At 54.2% G+C, this 23,687-nt stretch overlaps 2 protein-coding genes across 2 annotated transcripts; both read left to right on the top strand.

Moving 5' to 3' along the window:
- Positions 1–703: 703 nt before the first annotated feature.
- LOC119114233 (IQ domain-containing protein K) lies at positions 704–3,030 on the top strand (the record flags this gene model as incomplete). The annotated part of the gene is given in 2 exon segments (XM_037238433.1): positions 704–1,171; positions 1,909–3,030. Coding segments are annotated over 2 exon segments (681 nt in total). The 3' UTR covers positions 2,332–3,030.
- Positions 3,031–13,272: 10,242 nt separating this feature from the next.
- Positions 13,273–22,550, top strand: LOC119114270 (organic cation transporter protein; the record flags this gene model as incomplete). Its single annotated transcript, XM_037238470.1, has 8 exons — positions 13,273–13,749; positions 18,007–18,110; positions 18,447–18,604; positions 19,146–19,314; positions 20,364–20,594; positions 21,092–21,303; positions 21,791–21,975; positions 22,518–22,550. Coding segments are annotated over exons 1-8 (1,500 nt in total), but the record flags the coding sequence as incomplete, so codon positions are not given.
- Positions 22,551–23,687: the final 1,137 nt, after the last annotated feature.

Here is a 23,687-nt window from a genome sequence, read left to right as displayed (position 1 = left end):
CCGTAGGTGTGGGCTACGTTTCGGTGAGCGACTCCCAGGAGCTTCTTGTTTTGTCCCATTGCTCACTCACTTTCATTTCAGGGCCCAGAAATGGTCATTACTGGCCGAATAGGTTCTAATCCAAACCAACCAAGCAGAAATTACGCCGTTCGGTGCCGATGTCAGAAGCAGCGCTAGCAAGACAGAACGTGCTTTGGAATTAAGCAGGGCGACAGGTATTGTGCATGTGGAAGAAACTTCCGCTGCTTAGCTGCTCAAAACAGTTGCCGAGCATGTTGAAAGACAAAGCATTCCCAACATCCCGCGAGTTCAAGCGATGAGACACGCGGTGTCGCACACACGAGGGAATGTTAACTGACACAGGCAATGCAGTTGTTGAAAGCTGACTAACGACGCGCTGTGAATCATTGAGATGTGAATCAACGTTATTGACTGTAGGCGGTGTTATACTGACGCCAATGACGTCACGTCTTTGCGCGCGAAGTCAGCGAGAACCGCTTGTCACGTGCAGTTACAGATGTGTCGCTAGATTTTCTTCTGCTTGGAGCGTTCAGTTGTCAAGAAGGTTTGGGAGGACAGAAGGCGCATGCCAACTACCGGCGGCGCTATCACAAGTTGTCAAGCTATAACTGGTATAAAATTGTAGTAGTGGATTGAAAATGGCGGGTCATCTCACATATGACGTTGAGATGTAATTTAGAAGTCAATTTTGGCAAGGTTGGTGTAGATCAGAGAGCTTGTGATCAGCCTTAAGGCTTCAAAGGAATTTCCTCGAGTCTTGGATGACTGCGTATTTCGCCCTCAGCAAGTACAGTGCAGAAGAAACCAGCATTATCCGAGGATTAGAGCGGGGCTTGGAAGCGCGCACCCTTGCTTCCTCCGCTGACTGTCATCTGCGTCCGCTGGCAAAACCATGACGTCGCCGACCGAGGCTGCGGTACCGGCGCCCGTCGATCCAGACGTGCCTGCGACGGACACAGCCCCGGGGCAGGGCGCGCCGGCCCGCCAGACCCAGGACGTGCCGTCGGCAGAGCCCGCGCCAGACCCGGGGCTGGGGGACGCGGTGCTGGACAACCTGGCGCAGGACGTGGACGTGGAGGAGATAGCCAGCCTGGTCGGCCTGATCGCCGATTCGTGCGTGCTGCCCTGCAAGGAGGCGATATTCCTGCAGGTGGGAAGTCGTGATCCCCTCATCCTCCTTTCTGCGTCCTCCCCGTTCTCCTCCTGCCCTCCCCCTCCCCCCTTCCCCAGCCGCCGTTCCCCGCCGCCGCCATTCGTCACCGTACTCGCCTACTGTTGTTGATCATGGGCGCTAGTTGGCAGAGGCGGACGGTGCTAACGGCTGCATGACTGTGCCAAATAGCTTTTGTGCGAGACATAATTGTCATGACGGTTTCTTCGCGTTGTGTTTCGTTCTCCGTCTCCTTCACTGCGCTGCGTCGTCCCGGGGCTCCTCCTGTAAAGCTATGTCGCATTTTTGTTTACCCTACGCTCAGTTGGTAAGAAATGCCGTGCTCTGACACGATCTTGCCCTTTACCCCTTGGCTCTGAGGGCTCATCGTGTTTGATGTCATGCCAGTTCCTTGAATCTGTCCAGTGCCTTAGCCGATCATTCCCATCTTACACCTTTTCAACCTTGTTATACCTTCCCGCCACACGCGTATACCCCTTCCCCTAAGTACTTGTGCTCGATTACTGCGCCCTTATGCTCTGAAGTCGCTGCTATCACAGAGCTATCTCCCCTTGTCACAGAGCGTCCCAAGTTAAGGGCCCAGTAACATCACACGTCTATCTCGCACTGCTTCCATGTTTCCATTGCAAAGCAGAGTGATCCTGTCAGTCCTTCCACTCCTGGCCCCTATCTCTGCACCGCCCCGACACGGACACCACCGTCCACCGCCTCTTCAGGAGAAGGTGCTGCCACCTCTCGGCGTCGCCTTCTGCGCCACGGTGCTGGAGGTGCACCGGCAGCGGTGCGTGCTGCGTGCTTACTCGCGGCTCAACGCGCTCGACTGGCTCGCCACCGAGCTCTACTTCAACAACGCCCGGTACCCGGAGCGTGCCGGCGCCGGCGACCTCTTCCAGACGGAGATGGCAGCGCACCACCTGGCGGAGCGGCCGCGCCGCCCGCTGCCCCTCTGCCTCCAGCTCTCGGACCAGGAGGCGGCGCTGATCGTGCAGAAGTGGTACCGCGGCTACCTGGTGCGCCGGCTGGGGGAGGTGAACGAGCTGCGTCAGTACCAGGCGCGGCTGCGCCGCTTGGCGAGGCAGGCCGGCGCGCCCACCGGACCGGTCGTCATCCAGCGACGCTCGGACCGCGCCTGCCGCTGACGGCCGCCAGATGGCAGGCCGGGAGGCATGGTGACCGGTGGCGAGTGGCAGGCACGAGATTTATCACCCCGGCGGCACCGATGCTGGCGGAGGTGCGCGGCACGTCGCCCTACTGTAGCCGATGCGTGAAGAGCGGCGCTATGTGCTCCTTACCATGTCGCAGGATGCGTCATGCTGATGTCGGAGCTGCGGCAGATACGCCGAGCGTCATCCAAATACCAGCGTCGTGAGGGAGACATCACGGCTGCGGACACAGAGGACACGCTGGTTGGCCGGGACGGCGCAGGAATTCGGAGTAGACCGCCCTGACTTCAGCGATAGGACGCGAACTAGGCACCAGCGGCGTGATTGCGGATAAATAACAAACAAATGTCTTTCGTCAGAGTGCTGATCTGTAACGGAATACGATCTAGGGTAATGATTTCCACGCAACCGAGACAGTCATGCATGCTTCTTACAACAAGGGAGAGTAACGCCTTTTAGTTAGAAATCGCACTGTGCACATGCCCATCTAGATACAAGTAGCCTAATTCCGAGTGAAAACCAGTTCCCTGGAAACTAAAAAAGCCGATTGTGTTCGCAAGGAATTTGATTTTACAGATTTCTGCTAACCACGGACCCCTCTCTGGTCACCATCCTATGCTTTTTTGTCCAGCAAACTGGGTGATGCATATGCAGCAAGTGCATATCCGAGAGACGACAGGCTATATATATATATATATATATATATATATATATATATATATATATATATATATATATATGTATGTATATATACCCCGCCCAATTCCACCCACAAGTCAGACTCGGGGAAAAATGCACATTTTAGGACTTTGAAGAAAATCCAAGTCAACAATGCCGAGAAAACTCCCTTTTTGGAAACCTTGGAAAGGGAGCGATCGTTATCTTGACTTTAGACTTGAAACGAATTCTGAAAGCAAACGGTACTGGTCGACCAGACTGGTTGGTCGTTGGGGACGTCGAGGTCTGGAGACTGGTCCGTCTGAGCCAGGAGCGGGGCGGCCGGGGCGGGGGAGCGGTCCCAGTTCAATTCAGTTTATTGCGGTGACATCCTGGAATGCTTCCAGGCTTTCACGAACCAACTCAAGATTGAAAACAAAAGTAAACAGAAGTCAACAAACTCACAAGTATCGCAAATCAAACAACTACCAATGCACAAACCAACCGAGCAGCGTACACTCAGCTCAGCAGGTCACCTTGGAGCTGATTGTGTACCACATCTGCCTTGAAGCGCCACACGTGCCTGGTGTTTTGCATGGCGGTTGGCAGGCGGCTAAACAATTCCGCAGCCCCGTGGCTGAGCCTGAGCAATCCGGCGTTCGTCCTGGCTCACGTCACTTTACGTTGTCCTGTCTGTCGAGTGCTGTTGTGGTTCTGGAAGGTCTGGAATAATCCCCGCAAGCCCGACGGTTGTCCCGTGTGGACTATGGATTTGATAGGAGATAATTGGTGGTATTTTAGTAGATTTTAAGCCGACATAATGCCTAAACGTGTCGCTTCCTCTAAAATTATATCGTGCTTTTTTGTCTGAAATGTCACGGGTGCTAAAAACTGATCGTTTTTTTTTTTACTCGGTGAAGTGTGGTGCCGCATGTTCCGTAAATGAATATGCAGTAACGAACTGAAGACACGATGAGTCCTTCCACCACTTGCCGCGGAACACAGCACAGAACGAGGTGGCTGGCATGAATGAGGGCAGTGGGTGTACCAGTACACTTAGCTGCAGTTATTTTAACCACAACCCAACTGTGGTTGAAACCACGATAGTCTGAAGGTTGGTCTGTCTGAGCCAGGGAAAGACGGTGGGAGGGGGCGGGTCTCCACCGTGGTCTGGAGATTGGTCTGTCTGAGTCAGGGGCAAAGCGACGGGGGAGGGGGGGGGGGGGGCACCTGGCGTGCAGTGCGGTGCTGTCAGCAGATCCGTGTCAATGTCGTGTGGATGTCATGTCAGCAGATCCGTGTCAATGTCGTGTGGATGTCATGTCAGATCCGTGTCAATGTCGTGTGGATGTCATGTCAGCAGATCCTTGTCAATGTCGTGTGGATGTCATGTCAGCAGATCCTTGTCAATGTCGTGTGGATGTCATGTCAGCAGACCCGTGTCAACGTTGTGTGGATGTTATGTCAGCAGACCTGTGTCAATGTCGTGTGGATGTCATGTCAGCAGACCCGTGTCAATGTCGCGTGTATGTCATGTCGGCAGACCCGTGTCAATGTCGTGTGGATGTCATCTTAGCAGACCCGTGTCAATGTTGTGTGGATGTCATGTCGGCAGACCCGTGTCAATGTCGTGTGGATGTCATGTCAGCAGACCCGTGTCAATGTCGTGTGATGTCATGTCAGCAGACCCGTGTCAATGTCGTGTGGATGTCATGTCAGCAGACCCGTGTCAATGTCGTGTGGATATCATGTCAGCAGACCCGTTTGGATACCGTGTGGATGTCACATGGACGTCGTGTGGTTGTCGTATGGATTTCATGTGGATACCACGCCAGCCCACCCGCGCAAGTGTCGTGTGGATAGCATGCCAGCAGACCCATGTGGATGTCGTGTGGATAGCATGCCGGCCGACTCGCGTGATGGCATGACATGCCCTGAGCCGTGCCATCACCAGGAGCGACGTGGAAACAACAACCAAGTTACTGCATGACGTCACCAGCTTGGCTAACAATGGGGTCCAGGCGCTGGCTTTCCAGCAGACGATGGAAGATGACCGTCAAACCCAGTATGTCTTGACAAAGAACGTGATGATGTGACGGTGAGGAGTAACACTGGTCTAGCAGAGGAAGAGAGATAGGCTAAATGGCTTTGATCTCCTGTGCGTCACCAGGCACGAAACGAACGAACACGTGAGGCTGCCTCTTTAACCCTCTTACACATCCGTGAAGGAGGACGATTGAATCAGCGATCCATTCGGCAACGAGTTCTGATTTCCCTAAAAACACGTCAAATTGTCAATCGTGACACACAAGAATATCAAAAATGACATCTATTTCTACAATATCATGTAACGCTCTAGATCTGACCCAGCTTCAAAAGACGGGAACTCCATATTACCAAAACAATTACCGGCCGATCCAAACTTTTCAATCATCAGAATATTCACAAGCGCTTTCCACCTTGAGAGTTGAGTTGAAGGGGCAGAGCTTTACCAGTGCTAGTGATGTTTCTGATGCTGGATCCAAAATCAGCCGGTGATATTTTGATGACAGGAGTTCCCCATCCTCTGAGCCTGACTGACCCTGAAAGTTGACCTGAAATTGTCAGGACCGTTTGATGGGCTAATAAGCAGCATGCGGAATTTGCCGGGCTTTGAAGACAAGAACGTTACGTTTGTCATATGGGTTATTACACAAGTTGATAGCGCTGTACGCATTACATTGAAACCGTTGACTTTGATTTGATGTACTGCGTGCGCACAAGTTTGCTGCTTCATTAAATAAATAGAGACTTTAAAGGGATCGCAAGCTTTTCAAAAAAGACTTATTTTCCAAAACAGGTCGATTAGGTGGGAGAAAACCAATTGCAATGATATCAGCATCTTTTTGCAAATGTCTTCACCTGGTGGTAGACTAGTCATTTTCCTCGACGCGTATTGAAAACTGCTGACATTTTGATGCCAATAATTACCAGGATGCCCGTATCATGAGCAGTGAAATCGCTGTAATATTGTCCTGCCTTATTTGCATCAGAAATAACTGCGTAATACCGCATTTCTTTTGCGGGAGCAAACCTATGGGTCCTAATGTTGCATCTCTTAATTCCTTACGGCCCATCTCAGAACCACTTGGACGACGGCAAACATGTGTCGTCATTATTTCTAGAGCAAAATGGTGTTTGTTTTCTGTCGGTCTAGTGCTGGTCACGTTCGCCTGGCCTGTCGGCCGAGCCGGCATCCGTTATCACGAACAGGGGTCACGTGAGGACGTCCGCGGCAGAGGGCGCGGGCGAATGTGACGCAACAGCGCCCGCTTCTTCATGGGAGCGGCCGTGATCGGCCTTGCGTTCGTGCCTGATAGCCGCCCGCCGGCTCGTTTTCGCTCGGTCGGCGCACCGGCCGCACGTGTGGACCGATTGTCCTCGGCGTCAGATGGGCCGCATTAGAAGGGCAGCACGCGGCCGCTACCCCTACCGGCGAGCACGCCCGTCTGCCGGTGCATCCGGACCCGGCCAGGCGTTCGTGCCGGTGTGACAGGTGGGGCGTGCAGGACGCTGGCGCCGGCAGATGCACGGGCGCGGGTCGGTCCTGGGTGCGAGGCGGCGCCGCGTCCAGCCGCGGCCGGTTGATGCAATGAATTTCGGCTGGGTCGTGGCGTATGTGACATGGCATGTGGCGACAGTTAATGGTGGGCTGGGCGCCATGCCGTGGTTGTATAAGGTAATGCGGTCTTGGAGACGGACTACAGGAGAAACATCTCGCGCTCTTGGTGGGCAGATGTAAGCGACTCAGGTGCCTGTTCTCAGGGACCAAGCCAAGCAAAGTGGGCACGAAGATCATGCCCCGCCCCCCTTAGCCGAGGGGTTGACACTAAATACCGGGTGATTTCGCAGGATTTCGCACCATGGCGTAGGAGTTCGCAGAAAAGTTGACATCTGCCCGCCCCCCTCACTAAGGACAATTGAAGCCTCGTGCTTGTCCGTTTCTGTGCTGCCTCCCTGCCTGCCCACCTCTGTGTTGAAAACAACGATACTTAAAGATGGTGGCAATCTGTTCAAGCACCCGAAAAACGAGTACTGAGAAAACGTCTCATGGTACTGATCATTGCTTCCAGTAAAGGTTTCTGTCGTTGAATGATAGCGGGGAAAGCATGAACCACTTTTGTAGGCACCCTTCTAAGAATGTTTGCACTCGTTTCCATTCTCAAATGGCATAAGCGAAAACTTGTTGCGCTTGAGACAGCTTCTGCACATTCACGGGAAACGTGGAAACATTCCGAACTTGTTTCCGTTCACCTCGAAAGTCAAGAAGCGGGAGCATAGGATGTCGTACACGATACCATGCGCCCTCGAACTGGGTGGACGCTCCCTTGAATGCGAACGTAATGAACGGTTCAGACGCGGCAGCTTCCCCGTAGTCGCTCGCTCGCAGCGCCCCGTGACTCCGGAGCCGGCGTCGCAGGAAGTGGACGATGACCTCATCGGGCGAATCGGGGTCTTGGCACCGACACCGGTCGTCTGGCGGCCGAGCGGCGTGGGCTCCGTGTCTGCCTCGGTCCGGATGGCTCCGGTTTGGTCCGGTTGGCTCCGGCGGGGCTCGGGAGTCGGCGCCGCTCACGTACGGGCGCCGGGCCAGAGCGCCCGGCCCGCCCGCCGACCCCCACGCATCTGGCCGCTCCAGATGGGCGAACACGACCCAGTCGGCGTGGCGCTGTGCGCGGCGCTCCCCCCCCCCCCCCCCCCCCCCCCCCCCCAGCTTCCGGGAGGGACACCCTGGCAACTGTAACGTCGTCGAGTGAAGCAAACGACGGGCGTTGAAGACCTGATGCGTATTGTGCAGTGCAGCTTAGACTCATGGCACGTGTGAGAACAATACTGTTTGATTCGGCAGCGTTCAGTAGCATGAATCTCTGCTTCTGTATCAAAACCAGCTCATGTTTCATAACAATGGCTGGCCTACCCGGAACTTAAATTTTAGCAGTTAACCCGCATCCAGTGAGTTGTACCGAGCGGAGGAATATCCAAAGCAGTGGTTGCCAGCTGAATGAGACCTTTTCAGAAGAAGCGCGCTGAATTGATGTGCACTTTTTTGAAGCTATTCACACGTGTAGAGTAATGGTGTGTCAGTCAGATTCTGCGCGTTATTGATCGCCACATTCAAAAATTTGATCGATCCTATTTTATTACAACTCAGCGCCATCGCATAACCCTGTCGTTAATATCATCATATGGCTGCAAATGTAGATATGCATGCAAAGCGGTGTTCTGGTGGTTCCATTTCCTAACGATACGTGAATGGTTCTTAAATCGTCATCAACGTGTTGAATGCCTTTATATTGGATTTCAAAGATTTAGTCCGAGCATTTTTATCGGATGGATCTCTGCACCAGCTCCCACGAGGAACGCTTGTTGCATGTGCCCGGTCTCACCATCCGATCATAAAATTCCGAGTCAGCAGCAGAATTTTGCGATGAAAGCTGCTGTGCTTAGCAAGGTCCACCCTGTTCTTTGGCGAAAACTGATCTTTAAGGCGGCCGCTGCCAATGACTGTTAGTCTTCTTAGTCAGGTATGAGTAGCAAGCTCTTAAAACGACTCGAACTCAACCAGCCAAGTGCGGGTGAATTGGAAGGTGGACGTTGTAATCAGCTGACCTATCGAAACGAACGAATAATGACCTGGATAAATGAAACTGAAAATTTTGTGTCCAGGGAAAAGTTTAAGAAAGTGTGCTTGAGGCATTTAGGAATGCGCATTTTCAAACACGAGGTAATATATTGCAGTTTTCGTTCTTGTGAAAAGGGCGTAATGCTGTTCCAAACAATGCTCTACAGCAAAACGGTTCCATGTCGAATTTCCACAACACTGCTGCAGATAAAACATTTGTGCAACATTATTGCTTCACAACAGAACTTCTGCGGACAAATCGCCCGCGACAGTACACCTACATCCAAAATTTCTTCACACGAGACAGCTAGGAATTACATAGCGCGGAAACGTACTAGACTGCACATGACACCTAACATACATATATAATATTAACGGCTGATTGTCTGTCTATGCCATCAGCACCTCTACACGACGCGACTGCCACATACGAAGTTCTCCGCTCTGTTACTGTTGCATGGCAAGGCCGTTGCGAACAAAACTTCTTTTAGACGTTATCTCTACGGAAAATCTTTCAGGTTTAAAAGCTGTTCGCGGAAAAAGCTAGACAGAAGCATTCCTATGAGATTGCCACCTTAAAATTTTTACGTAGCATGACGGATTGTCGATTTTGCTAGGGTCGAAATTTCCGCACGACATACGTTGCGGTCAGAAGTTCCACATGATAGAATATACGTACGCAAATCTCTTGCATGGCACAAACTCCTGTCATCCCACTTAGTCTGAAACCTTGAACTAACCAATCCTGACCGAACCAAACTGAACCGAACCGAAACGAAGAGAGCCGAACCGCACTCAGGTCGCTCTGACCTAGCTAAACCTAACGTTGATGCCAAACCTTCTGGCACGTCGTTTTACTATAACCATTAAAATCAGACGCTCGTAAAGCATTTTTGCACTCAGAGGTACGCTTTCCAGTGATCTCTGACAGGCGCCCTCTTGTGTCCGTCCAAGAACTAAGAGTTCTGAATAGTCACAAGATTCTTCTTGTTTATTCTTGGGGCATTCTGGTGGTAAGTTTCAGTGTATTGTAGTAAGCAGCGTAAAACTGGGTGCCTTTCGGACCTCTTCATCATGTCTTTCCTATGACCGAGGCTGCATTAACCCAACTGACGGGGCACTGTTTCGTGACCTCTCTCATACGTCCAGTGTATGGCCCTGGTTGGATCAGTACTCGATCGAACTGAATTGAATTGAATTAAATTAAATTTTATAAAAAATGGCCCGTAACGGATTCTGCCCCGATGTTTCACACAAAGTAGTGAAGTCGCTCAACGTAGAACGATTTTCTCCATGTATTGTCATGTAAGCATTTGACTAAACACGAACAAACGCCACCACTGGGTCTGGCCAGGGGTCTCCTGTTATACGCTAACTGCAGGAGAAACACCGTCTCTCAGCGCCATGAAACGCCTCCGTGAGATGGAAAATTCCCTACGTCAAGACGACTTTCAAAGAAGAAAACGAGGTACATCTTATAAGTCTTGCTGACAACTTCGAATTCCAGTGATAGAAAGAAAGCTTTTCCGTCTCAGCCTTGCACTTAGCCATCTCAGCAGCAATAAGCGTAAATAGAAACTGTATCTTTCTAGTATGTAAGACGGCTCCTGACTTCTGCGAGTCTGCGAACAGCTGTCATGCGCCCGCCCCTGGTTAAAATGCATAACTACAACGAGGTTGAGCCCTGGGTTGGCGGGGAGAATCCAGGTGGATGTTGGCAGTCATCGGTTGCCGAAAATCTCTTCGTCTTAAGGCTTCATATCAAAGAATGTTTGCAACGATTTGTTTCAAATAAAAATCACACCGTTATGCAGCATCCTATGAAAGAAATCAGGGCGTGATGTACAAGTGATAAACGTGGGATATAAATGCATGTCCTCTAACGCACAATGGCTGGGACCTTTTTTGCCTAGGTCTGGTACATCTATTTTCTAGAAGACGTTAGAATTGAGAAGTACAGAACTACGGACACTCAAAGCACTGGCACTGAACTATACGATTTTATGAATTATTTCCGTACACTATTTTCTAGTTTATGTGATTTCAAGGAAAATATTAACAGTTAAAGCCACGGTCAACATATTTTTTCCACTGGCAGTCCGAAAAGAAGACAAATTTGAGATAAGTGCACTTTCTCTTAAAAGATTTGATGTGTTCTGCCCCCAGTCAAATTTTCTTAGATGGGGTCCTGATCCCTCGTGCGCTCCACAGATCTGTGCGCTCCATAGCAGGACTGGTGGCGGCTTCTGCTGCGTCAATTTGCGCGGCACGTGATCTGTCCGTTTCACAGCAGGACTGGTGGCGGCTTCTGCTGCGTCAGTTAGCGCATTACGTGATCTGTCCGCACCACAGCAGGACTGGTGGCGGCTTCTGCTGCGTCAGCTAGCTCGTCACGTGATCTGTCCGCTCCACAGCAGGACTGGTGGCGGCTTCTGCTGCGTCGGTTAGCTCGTCACGTGATCTGTGCGCTCCACAGCAGGACTGGTGGCGTCTTCTGCTGCGTCAGTTAGCGCGTCACGTGATCTGTCCGCTCCACAGCAGGACTGGTGGCGGCTTCTGCTGCGTCAGCTAGCTCGTCACGTGATCTGTCCGCTCCACAGCAGGACTGGTGGCGGCTTCTGCTGCGTCAGTTAGGGCATCACGTGACCGGATCGCCGGTGGGCATCACGTGATCAGTCCGCCGATGGTGGTGGAGCTCCTTCATGGTGACGATAGACCATGCATTGTCACCGCTTCGATGCTGTTCAAGTCAAATGGATTCATGATGACATGATGACATAATCAATGGAAATGACATGGATTATGAAGAAAATATTGTACGTTATCCAATTTTGACTAAAGTTCTCGCAACATCTGATGTAGTCTACCACGGTGACTGAAAAGGTGTTATGTTCAACTAATACTGCATCCGCCTATCAATACCGGGACAAGGGGTGTGAAGCGGACAGGTGACATAACCTCACATCAACGAACCCTCTCCCATGTGACTTAACCTATATATCGGCCCACTCTAGCTCATGCTGGCCTGACCTGACCATGTTTAGTCTCGCCTAGCCTGGCCTCACCAGACCTTACCTCAATCCAAACTCACCTCGCCTCTGATCACCGCACCTGAGCTAACCTCAACCTCACAATCTCACCATCTCAACCGTCTCAGCCTCACGTAACCATCTCACCATGGGCCACATTCCATGAGGCTTCACAAGACTTCAGCACGATATTGCTCCTAAACGGTAAAAAGGTACCTTTTAGCTTACAAGGGCTTCGCGCGGGATTCAGACTTCTGACAAAATCAGCATGAAAATCAGCGGCAGCAGCAAAATCTGACAATCAGCATACGTCCTACATGACAGCACCTACAGGTACAAAAATTATGAACAGCTCGACTGCTACAGAAAAAAATGTGAGCGATACTACCGGCACACATCAAAACCACCCTGGGCAAAAAATCGTCACGGACAAAACTTAAACTGTTATGGTAGCAGAGACGCCTTGCCAATAGTGCCAAAATTACGAAAAGTCCTTCTTGCACTTGCTGCAATGATTCTAGGTTCCCAAAATGGTGCAAGTTTTGCCCATGGATTTTTTCCACAGTGGTTGTGATGTCTAGTGCCAGTGTTGAGTATATTTTTTTCATAGAAGTTGAGGTGTAAATAGATTTTGCCCGTGGAAGTTTTGTCCCGTAGGAGACTTGAACGCGTGAACTTTCTCAGCAGCAGGTATTAAATGCAAAGCTTTTCCCCGTAGCCCTTTTGTCGTTCAGGTGGAATTACGCGTATACGTCTCACGAGTAGAAGTTCTATCTTGCACGAGCGTGGTCGGTGGAAGTTTTGCCTCGAAAAAGTGAAGACTTGTGACGCCCGCCGTGGCGCCCGCCAGAAAAAGTGAAGACTTGTGACGCCCGCTGTGGCGCCCGCCAGAAAAAGTGAAGACTTATGACGCCCGCCGTGGCGCCCGCCAGAAAAAGTGAAGACTTGTGACGCCCGCCGTGGCGCCCGCCAGAAAAAGTAGTCTTTTCCGCAAAAGTAATGCTGCGTGCAAGCTTTGTCTGTAGCAGTTTAGACGTCTAGGTGCAACGCGGCGTGGGATTTTTGCATGCCCAAATTTTATGGTGTGGACTTGATGTCGTGCTAGCTTTGCCGTTTGGTATTTTATGCAGCTGCGATCGTACTGCGGCAGGCCACCACTAAATTAGCATGGCTTTTGTCCTTGCACGCTTGCGCTCTGTGATATAAGCAAAGTGTTTTTCTGAAACGCGGATCGTCTCTTATTCATGTGACGTCAAAAGAGCAGCCGCCTAACGGACCACTCACGGTCACCCGTCCTTCAGATGATTTGTTCATCCCCCAGCTGAGCAAACGATGAGTGGCTGCTCACCTCCGCGTGATCTAACCGATCACCCATCGATCCTGTCTGACCGATCGTCGGGTAACGGTACCCGCCCGCCCCCCCCCCCCCCCCCCGGTGTTGCGGGGGGGGGGGGGGAGCGGCCAGTGCATAAAGCCGGCGTCGGCGGCCGACTGGGCGCAGTTCGGGTGTTCAGAGCCCCGAGTCGGCCGCACCAGCCGGGCCGCCCAGCCGCAGCAGCTGCACGCAGCAGACATCCGGCGGGGCAGACAGCGGCAGACAGCAGCGGGCGACGCCGGACAGCGACAGCCAGCAGCACCATGCCCACCATGGAGGAGAAGGCGGCCGAGGCGCGCGGGACGGCGCCCACCTTCGAGACGCTGCTGCAGGGCGTGGGCCCGTTCGGCCTCTACCAGAAGGTGATGTGCGTGGCGCTGATCGGAGGATCAACGCTGGTATGCGCGCTGACCTACTACACCCAGGTGCTGCTGATGCTGACCCCGCCGGCCACCTGCAATGACCCCCAGCCTGGCCCCGGCTACCGGCCGCCACAGCTGATGGCGGACGGCGTCAGCTCGGCCAACGTGACCAGCAACGACACCGGCAGCGTCTTCAGCGGCGGAGACAGCAACAGCAGCAGCCGGGTGGTCGGGGGCAGCACCGGCGGCGCCCGCTGCGGCAACTGGAGCTACGACACGGGCGTCATGTTCCACACCATCGCCTCCGAGGTGAGATTGGTCCCAAGGACGGAGGATGACTGTCCAGTATTCCGGGGATGAGGGGAGGGGAGGGGGGGGGGGGCTGTTGTCACGTCAGGCTCTCGGTAAGCGTCCTGAGCGTGTCAGGTGTCACGTGTGAGGGATCGTCATTTTGTGTAGCAGTCCACGGAGCCACGGCATCGAGGAGGCGCCCGGACACTAGGTGACGCTATGTCTGATTGCGCCGTTTGTAGCGGTGTCCCGGTGTTATCGCGACTGCAGCGTTGATCTCATCTCAACTGCTGGTGGTGAAAACCGCTGGTTTAAGCCATATGGGTAGAAAGGCACTCAACGGGGTTCGTATCTTACCGGCCAGCAGAGGAAGGGTTCGTTACCACGTGCGAATGTGCATTCAAGAGGTTGACCTGGTGTCAGTCCTGTGCCTGGGTCGGCGTCGGCGTTAGGAACACTGATGGCCTCAGGCAGTGGTAATGGAACACGTTCCCCTTGGCACCCGTGAATGCATTTTACTCGCTTGGAAATGAGCTCCAGACAATTGTGTTTTCTTCAGCTGATCAAGTTTTCTACCGTTCTCAAGATCCAGATATTGACGCCAAAATCCGAAAATAACTTGAATTGTTGCAAAAGTCATGCGAGTGATTTCGAGTGGGCTGCATAATGTCTTTATCAAAAAGAAGATTTTACCTTGCTTTAAAGTTTTTTTCTATTACTGAGAATCTCTCTCTTAAAATAGAGCGTTCTGCCAGGAGCTTTTCCCTGCTCGGTTTGATTGTCGCGGCGAGCTTTCCATTTCCAGACTCATTGTGCATGATGCTGTACGTAAGAGCTCGCGTGTCTGAGAATATCCTGCGTTACGCCTATTTGTGTAATATTTAGACGGAACATTGCCCATTTATCAGCTGAAAGATGTCGGGCTGACCACCAAAACCGCAACATGCATCCCTTCCAGAGGGCAAAAGTGGGTCACATAGGACATTCCGATAGACACAGCGCGACACAGCGCCTGTGATGTGCTGCTGAGGCACAGCGTGGGTGGCACAGCGCCTGTGATGTGCTGCTAAGGCACAGCGCGGGCGGCACAGCGCCTGTGATGTGCCGCTGAAGCACAGCGCGGGCGGCACAGCGCTTGTGATGTATCACTACTCACCGGGGCGTCTGGCCTGTTTGCCCAATAACGTGTCTCGAATCGCTCTCATAAATGGACCTCATAAATCAAGGACCAGAGCGGCCGGCATAACTTGAGTCGTGTTGACGTGACCAGGGCACGGCAGATCCTCGCGTGGGGCCAGCCGACTCGTCCGGGACCACGCCCTGTCCAAGCCGCCAATGTGACCCCCCCTCCGTACCCCTTCAGACGGGCCATCTGAGCCCAGGTCAGCGGGTAGCTGTCCCACTGGTGTGCAGCATCATGGTAACCGTTGGAGACGGTGGGAGCCCGGCCCCCAGTAACCGTAACCGTTGGAGACGGTGGGAGCCCGGCCCCTAGTAACCGTGGGAGGTAACCGTGGGAGACGGTGGGAGCCCGGCCCCAAGTAACCGTGGGAGGTAACCGTGGGAGACGGTGGGAGCCCGGCCCCAAGTAACCGTGGGAGGTAAACCGGGTGGGAGCCGTACCGTGAGCACGGTGGGAGCCGTGGAGACGGTGGGAGCCCGGACCCCAGTAACCGTGGGAGGTAACCATTGGAGGCGGTGGGAGCCCGGCCCCAATATTTGATGTGACGGGATTCGTCATCTGTCTGAAACCCTCGACTTTTTCCCTCGGAAACGTGCAAGTGGTATTTAACACCAAATGAACGATGTTATTGGCCGAAATTTCGCGAAGTTTGAAAAGGCCAAAATTCCATGAAGCATATTCATCATCATGCATCATCTTCAGCTTGAAGTAGGTTGCTCCTGACACTTGGCGCCTCTCGGCCTAGTTAAGTCCCGCGCCCATGGGTGGGTGTGTTCCTGCTTTGTTTATGGACGCTACAGTGATAGGGAGTTGAGCTACCAGCCCGCAAACACCAGTAGCACATCCCATGAAATAACAAGGTCCAAACAGACCAACAAGCCGCGATTGTTTACTCGACGGGACATGTCAACAGCATAGCATGGGGTCAACCCGAGGTGGGCTGAGTAGCTCGGTGCTCTTAGGACGGGGTGATGTCGCCGTTGCCAAGGCAACGCGATCTGATTCGGGTCAATAGGTGAGCGGCTCAGCCTGCTGTTGTCAGAGGCGTGAGGCGCCGCGCCGCCCGGGTCCGGCTGGGATGGCGCGGCCGACTTGGCGCGCTCGCAGGCGAACCAGGCCCCCAGAGACTCAGAGGCGGACCGGGTCGGGTCAGGGCAGGTCAGAGGGCCTCCCGAGATACCTGACACCTCCGGACCGGGGATCAGTCTCCACGGATGCGGCAGGGCTAAGCGTACCGTAGAGACGAGGACGTCATTGGCTCTTGGTACGCGCCGCAACACGCATACTATGCGTCGCGTGACGTAAGAGCCTACCTACGCTGGTCATTGATTTAAGCCATTAATCATCAAGTTTTCGGGATGCCGAAAATAGCACACCATGCAAAGCGCGTCATGCGTTCTGCCCTTGTGTGGCATGCGTTCTACGTGAGATGGGGTTCTTGGTACAATGCTTGTCCAGCAAACAGTTGAGTTTTTTCCCTTTTATCTCTTCAGCAACATATACATAGAGACTGAATCGTTGCACCTTTCCGCTTATCTCCTTACACGTGTACCGCAATGTTGTCCCTGGCTTTTCAATGCTTGTAATGTTCGTCCTGGTTTTTCAAGAGTTAAAATAGCACGCAGGCTGGCTTGTTTTATCGGCCTGTAGACTCCCTCTCTCTCTCCCTCTCTCTCTCTCTACCTCTCTCTCTCTCTCTCTCTAAACTCTCTCCTCTCTTCTCTCTTCTCCTCTCTCTCTCTTCTCTCCTCTCTCATCTCTCTCTCTCTCTCTCTCCATCTCTCTCTCCTCGCCTCTCTCATCTCTCTCAGTTCTCCCTGCTCTAGCTCTCAAGTACTCCTCTCTCTACTTCTCTCTCTCTTCTCTCTCTCTCTCTCTCTCTCTCTCTCTCTCTCTCTCTCTCTCTCTCTCTTTCCGTGAAAGATATATGACTGCATGCGCATCACAAGTACATTATGTGAACTCTAGACAAACATGTGATTGTTGATCACCAAAAATTTATATGAATCTTGCGTAGCTCAAAGCTTTTATTCCCGAATATTTACGCGACTGATCACGCTTCGGCGATGCGGTGGACACCAGTCACATTGGTATCAAGCCGAATGTATTTGTTTGCAATTTTCAACACCATATACAATCACATTATTCTTAGCGCGTTGCTGGATGTGGGTGCTGTGCAACAGGCCTCGCAATCAATGAGGCCGTAGAGATCCAGCCCACCATCAAACAACAGCACACAGCTCGGGTCACTAATTGCCCAGAAACATTCTCCTCTATTTACCACAGCCAGTCAAACTCGCCGAAACATTGCCGCCATCCTGGGATAGCCAGGTGAGATGTACAGGACGTGAACCTTCAGAAGCGGTGATTTCGAACGCAACTTCTTCTATGGCATCACGACGGCCACCATCACATTCTATGCTTCACACATCGGGTCATGTAGAATTTATTGGGCTAGTGCGATAACGAGCATACTGTGCTGCGCTGCCCGCGGGTCGTGCGGAACAGTCTACCAGTCTGCGCGCTGGTAAAACGCATTCGATACGGCGCCATAATTCAATGAGTGGAGAACTATCAGCTGTATGTTTGTAACGCGTTGCAATGGGGGTTAATCGATGGTTTAGGCCAACTGGGCCATTGCCCGAGACGCCGATTCGTGTCAGATGACAACGACTTACGGTCCGCCAACTTGGTTAGGTTTCACAGGGCCGGGTGACAATGGACGCCCGCCCTGAACAGCTATTTTTGGACCGAATGTGAGCGGCCTGGAAGGGGCGGGAGCGTGACTTTTATCAAACCTGGAGTGCATTCTTTGCGGGATGACGAGGGTGGAGAGTTATCCAAACTTCGATCAGTTTGGGTAGATGGCGCATCGTTCGCCCATGACCTCGGTCAACACTTGTACGCCGCGCAGTCGCCATTAATCGTCCGTAAAGTGGCGCTCCGTTTAATTCCACGCAGTCGACTGCACCTCGGAGCGGACAGAGGTGCTCGTCCCCAGCTGTGGCAAGACTTGGCATTACCCCGAGAGCGCTGCACTGAAAGAGTTGAGTTCAAGATCGTCCCCACTGACCGCACCCGCCCTGTTTCAGAACGACTGGGTCGGTGACGAGGCGTGGCGCCCCTTCATCGTGCACGCCGTCTTCTGGGCTGGCAACATCGTGGGCTCCTGGGTCTGGGGCATCATCAGCGACAAGTGAGTCATGTGCTACGTGTTGGCCAGCGCGATGCATTCGTGAATGTGTATGTGTGTGGCATGTTTCTTGGTAAATGACCAAACCGAATCTAAGCCACTCGACGTATATATATATATATATATATATATATATATATATATATATATATATATATATATATATATGGCCAGCAAGCTAGACCACTAGGCTCCAAAAAATGATAGGTTTTCAGGACGTTGAAGTTTCAATACAGTTACCGCCGCACCACGGCACGGGTCATCACCGGGACACCCCAGCGTCGTACATCACACCGCACGTGTCCCGTCCGCGTCTCACCACCGCCGTGTTCGCCGCAGGCTGGGCCGTCGGCCGGCCACTATCGCGTCGTTCGTGGTGTACGCGGCCGGCGGCGCCCTCACGCTGGTGAGGCCCTCCAGCATGGAGGTGATCATGGTGGTCCGCTTCCTGGTCGGCAGCGCCCACCACACCGTCACACACCTGCCCTACGTGCTCGGTAAGTGACTTAGCGATCAGTTTAAGTTAGGTTTTAAGTAAGTTAAGGTAGTCCTCGATTAAAGGACTCATCACCGTTTTCGCAGCACAGTGTACCCTCAGCGTTAACGTGTCTCCGTTTTAGAATTCTATGGCTGGCTGCTTAAAGTGCAGCAGATGCTCCTTGTTTCCTTTGCATCTACCCGTGACTGACACTGCGCTGGCTCTGGCGCTGGCGCTGCGTGCTGGCGCTGCACACACCAGCAATGACGGGTGGCTTGAGGTGTCCTCAGCTCGCAGTGATCCAGCAATGCGATGCCTTTTAAAATGTGTACGTTTGACGATGACCTGCGGTAATTCAGTACTGTAAATTCATATGAAACGTTGCGTTTGACGACGATCTGCAGCGATCGGAAACGGCGGAAACGTCTACAATGCGCGTGTGTGACGGTGGTCTGCAGTGATCAAGTACTCGTGCGTCATTTATACGGTGCGCCTGTACCGGTTCGCGGCGATAAGACCCGGTGACGTCATGTTTACCGTGCGTGTTTGCCGGCCGGCAGTGATCGAGTACTGCGGCTCCGCCTACCGGACGTACCCGCTGCTGGCCCTGATCGCCGCCTGGGGGCTGGGCGGCGTGCTGCTGCCCTGGATCGCCTTCTTCGCCTGGAACTGGCGCCTGCTGGTCTGCGTCTCCAGCATGCCGCTGCTTATCGCCGTGCTCTTCTACAGGTGGGGGCCGAGGTTTATGTGCGGCGTGAACTCGTGTCAGTTATACTGATTTGGCGAAGCTACATCCTTTATCGTTGGTGCTTTGTTCTCTCCGCAGGCGTGTACATCCACACATCTGACTTCCAACTAACAGTACAAACATGACCCACCAAAGGGACACAGTTGCTCAAGGCTTTTACCAACGTAGGTGGAAGGTCCTTTGTTCAAGGCTGAATTCGACAGACTTCTCAACCGATTCCTTCACAGCAGATGGCAGCAACTGGGGCCGGAGGGGGGGGGGGGGTAACCACACTGTCTTCGGTCCGGTGGCCTTTCCTTGGGTGGGGGGGGAAGGGGGGTACCGAGGACGGGCCGCGCCCTGTGTTACCAGATCAGCCCCCTGCTCAACATGCCCGAGTCGTCCAGACTGGCCAGCCGCGTGCACGTGAGCTTCGACTGCCACGCTGGCAGCACGCGTATGGTCACGACTGCCACGCTGGCAGCACGCGTATGGTCACGACTGCCACGCTGGCAGCACGCGTATGGTCACGACTGCCACGCTGGCAGCACGCGTATGGTCACAACTGCCCAGCGAATGAGCCCAAAATGAAACGTTTGCCGTGCACAGCGTGTGCCAGCAAGCATTTAAAAAGGCCGGAAGTGAGGTACATAAAATATAGGGGAAAGCATAACTCATAGCGAGTATACTTCTAATTCCTACAGCGATTGCTCCACACGTGCGATAGGTCCAACCCGGGGTCCGCTTCATGGATGATGGTGGACACAATCTTCCCTCTCAGGTACATCCCCGAGTCTGCCTCTTGGCTGATGGTGAACATCATCTCCCTGGCAGGTACATCCGGAGTCCGCCTCTATGCTGATGGTGAACGCCATCCCTCTCGCAGGTACATCCCCGAGTCGGCCTCTTGGCTGATGGCGAACACCCCCTCCCTCTCGCAGGTACATCCCCGAGTCGGCCTCCTGGCTGATGGCGAACACCATCTCCCCCTCTCAGGTACATCCCCGAGTCGGCCTCCTGGCTGATGGTGAACACCCCCTCCCTCTCGCAGGTACATCCCCGAGTCGGCCTCTTGGCTGATGGTGAACGGACGCGGTGACGAGGCGGAGGCGGTGCTGCGCCGCGTGGCCGCCGCCAACGGCTGCGAGCTGGACGAGGCCGTGTTCTGCGAGGTGATGGTGGACAAGCGGGAGGGCGAGCCGCAGACGGGCGGCGAGAGCCTGCTGCACGTCTGGCGGCACCAGCGCCTGATGAAGAACATGGCGTTCGTCACCATCCTCTGGTGAGAACGGACACCGCCGCTGTATTGGTGTATGGGCGTACGGTGGTGACGATGATAGCTCAGGGTGTGTAATGTGTCTGCAGCCGGCTGAATCTTGTACAAGGGCAGACGAGCGAGATTGGAGGGAATGTTTGGTGCAGGTAGTTTACTTAGGTGCCTTCCTCAGCGTCGTGATGACCGCTAGTAACGCTTAGACGGTCTGCAGACTCGGAGGCACGCGTTCGCCTCAACCCACGTGTCCGATAGATGGGTCCCGTTTGCCTTATCGCCTGACTGGACAGATTCACGCTTAGTTTAAGTACGGTTATCCGAGATATCAAAAAGGAACGAAGTCGACGATCTCCTATCTAAGTGGCACCATGTCAATAACGATAAAATCATATGTCCTGGACGTCCGGGTGGCGCACCAGCAGCCGCCGCATGTCCTCGCCGCCCCCCCCCCCCCCCTCCCCTCTCCCAGCCGATCACCACTCACCGGCCCCCGCTCCGCCACACAGGATGCTGGCCTGCCTCTGCTTCTACGGTCACAGCCAGAACACGGGCAACCTGGGTCGCTCCGTGTTCGTTTCGTTCTCGCTGGGCGGCGCCGTGGAGCTGGCGGCGCTGGTCGTGCCGCTCGTCATCCACCGGCTGGGCCGGCGCTGGCCGATGGCCACCTTCTTCGTGACCTCGGGCCTGTGCGGCGTGCTCTACGCCATGATCGGCAGCGGTCAGTGTGCAGCGGGGCCGACCGGGCTGGCCGCAGGCTTCGGTCACGGTCATACGACGCCAGGGGCTTAGAAACGGGTCACGACTAAATCCGCGCGCCCTAGTAGAGTGGGCGATACTTTGCTGAAACAATGCTTGGTTTCATCTTCCAATCACCCATCTGGAACCAGCGCTTGATGACCAGAGATAGCTTGAGGTCTCACATCACCAGCTCATAGCTCGGTTGTCCATCTGCCGCTGTTTCAGTAATGTTTGAGCCTGTGCGGGACCCCGTGTGACCCTGTATGACCCCATGTGACCCCGCATGACCCCGTGTGACCCAGTATGACCCCTTGTAATCTCGTGTGACCCCGCGTGATCCGTGGGACCTCATATGATCACGTATGACCCCATGTTACCCCGTGTGACCCCGTGTGATCCCGTATGACTCTGCGTGATCCCGTGTGATCCCTATGACCCCACGTGACCCCGTGGCTCTGCTCCGGCAGGCCTGAGCTCGGCCGGCCGCCTGGCGCTGGGTCTCACCGGGCGCATGCTCATCATGGGCGCCTACAGCACGTGCCTGCAGTACGGCCCCGAGCTCTTCCCCACCGTCATCCGCGGCCAGAGTCTGGCGCTGTACGAGACGCTCGGCGGCCTCGCCATCTTCATCAGCCCCTCCATCGTCTACCTGGTCAGTGGGCCGGACCTTCGCCTGAGTCTCTCCGTTAGCTGCGGGACACACTGACGCGCGGCTGTCGGCAACGTGTCTCTTAGGGCTAGGTCAAACTAAGCAGTTTTTGTTGTTCAGCGAGGGATTCGCTGCTTTCTTTTCAACTCTTCTTGATCGCTTTGGGTATCAGTAGACAATTATCTTAGAATTCGTGTCACACTTACACACGCTTTCAAAAGTACCGTGCCATCCTCACTGGTGCCGCTTTCATTTCACTCCAAACTCGTGTTCAGGAACGCTCTCAACTAGTCAATGAATTCCGCTTATAGCCTCATGCAATCATGGACACCATCGCTGGTAGCATAAATCCTATACCTAATGCTGTGAGTCCCCATGGGCTTATGGGAAGACAAAATATAGTCCCTTCATGGGCTACTTTGCCTTGCCCGGTGAGCACCAGACCCACCAGACCACTTCCTCCGTCTTGCCAGCCTCCTCGCTTGCCCGGCGCCGCACCGCCGCGGCCAGCACCACCTGACGCCCTCCCCCCTCGCCACCGTCAGCACCATCAGACGCCGGGCCTGCCGCTGCTGGTGATCGGGGCGCTCTCGCTGCTGGGCGGTGCCATCACGCTGCTGCTGCCGGAGACGGCCGGCGAGCGCCTGCCGCAGACGCTGGCCGACGGAGACCAGCTGGGTCGCGGCCAGCGCCTGCTGGCCGGCTGCTTCGCCAAGCGCGACGACGATCAGACCCAGCTGAAGGTCGACAGCCAGCTGAAGGTGTAGCCGGAGGAGCAGTTGGAGACTGCGGGTCAGCTGCAGCTGGAGGTGCGGTCTGAAGATGAGCGGCAGCTGAAGGTGAGGCCTGTCACAAAAGGTGGAGACTGCCACCAATCAAAGGGAAAATTACAGCCGGCGGAGAAATTACAGCTGAAATTGTAGCATGAAAGCAGATGGGCGTTGAACTGAAAGTCGGAGAGGAGATTTCAGCCGAAATTTTAGACTGAGAAGAGATGACAGTTGAAATATGCCTGAGACTTGCCGGTTGCTGTCTGATGATGCGGTGACTGGAAGATCGGTCGAGTGGTCGAGTCGAGTCAAGCCGTCGAGGTTTACGTTCTAAGGTCGAGTGTGTGACGCCCCGAGGTCGTGTCTCGTCCCGCACCGGCCACTGTCCGCGTGGACTGTCCGGGGCCCGCGAAGGCTCCACTGGGGATGCGGCCGATGCGCTGGAGCTGAGTCTTGTAACCGACTGATGCGGTGGCGCTTGCTGTGTCTGAGATGCGGAGTCTGCAGGTATGGGCTCCAGATGGTCTGGGATCGGAGTGCTTGTTACGTACTGATGAGGTCCGTCCCGCGAGGCGACGGGTGCGGTGTCTAACGCGGTCCGTTCCGCGAGGCGACGGGTGCGGAGTCTAGTGAGGTCCGTCCCGCGGGTTGACGGGTGCGGTGTCTAATGAGGTCCGTCTCGCGAGGCGACGGGTGCGGTGTCTAGCGCGGTCCGTCTCGCGGGTTGACGAGTGCGGTGTCTAATGAGGTCCGTCTCGCGAGGCGACGGGTACGGTGTCAAACGCGGTCCGTCTCGCGAGGCGGAGAGGTGCCGCGTCTAATGAGGTCCGTCTCGCGAGGCGACGGGTGCGGTGTCAAACGCGGTCCGTCTCGCGAGGCGGAGAGGTGCCGTGTCTAATGAGGTCCGTCCCGCGGGGGGGGGGGGAGCGAGGGAGGTGTGGTGTC

The sequence above is a fragment of the Pollicipes pollicipes genome, unplaced genomic scaffold (genome assembly GCF_011947565.3).
Source record: "Pollicipes pollicipes isolate AB1234 unplaced genomic scaffold, Ppol_2.1 Scaffold_7262;HRSCAF=8765_pilon_pilon_pilon, whole genome shotgun sequence".
In the NCBI taxonomy this organism is placed as follows: domain Eukaryota; kingdom Metazoa; phylum Arthropoda; class Thecostraca; order Pollicipedomorpha; family Pollicipedidae; genus Pollicipes; species Pollicipes pollicipes.
The sequence above is the reverse complement of the archived record's forward strand: the minus strand, read 5'-3'. Positions and strand labels throughout refer to the sequence as shown.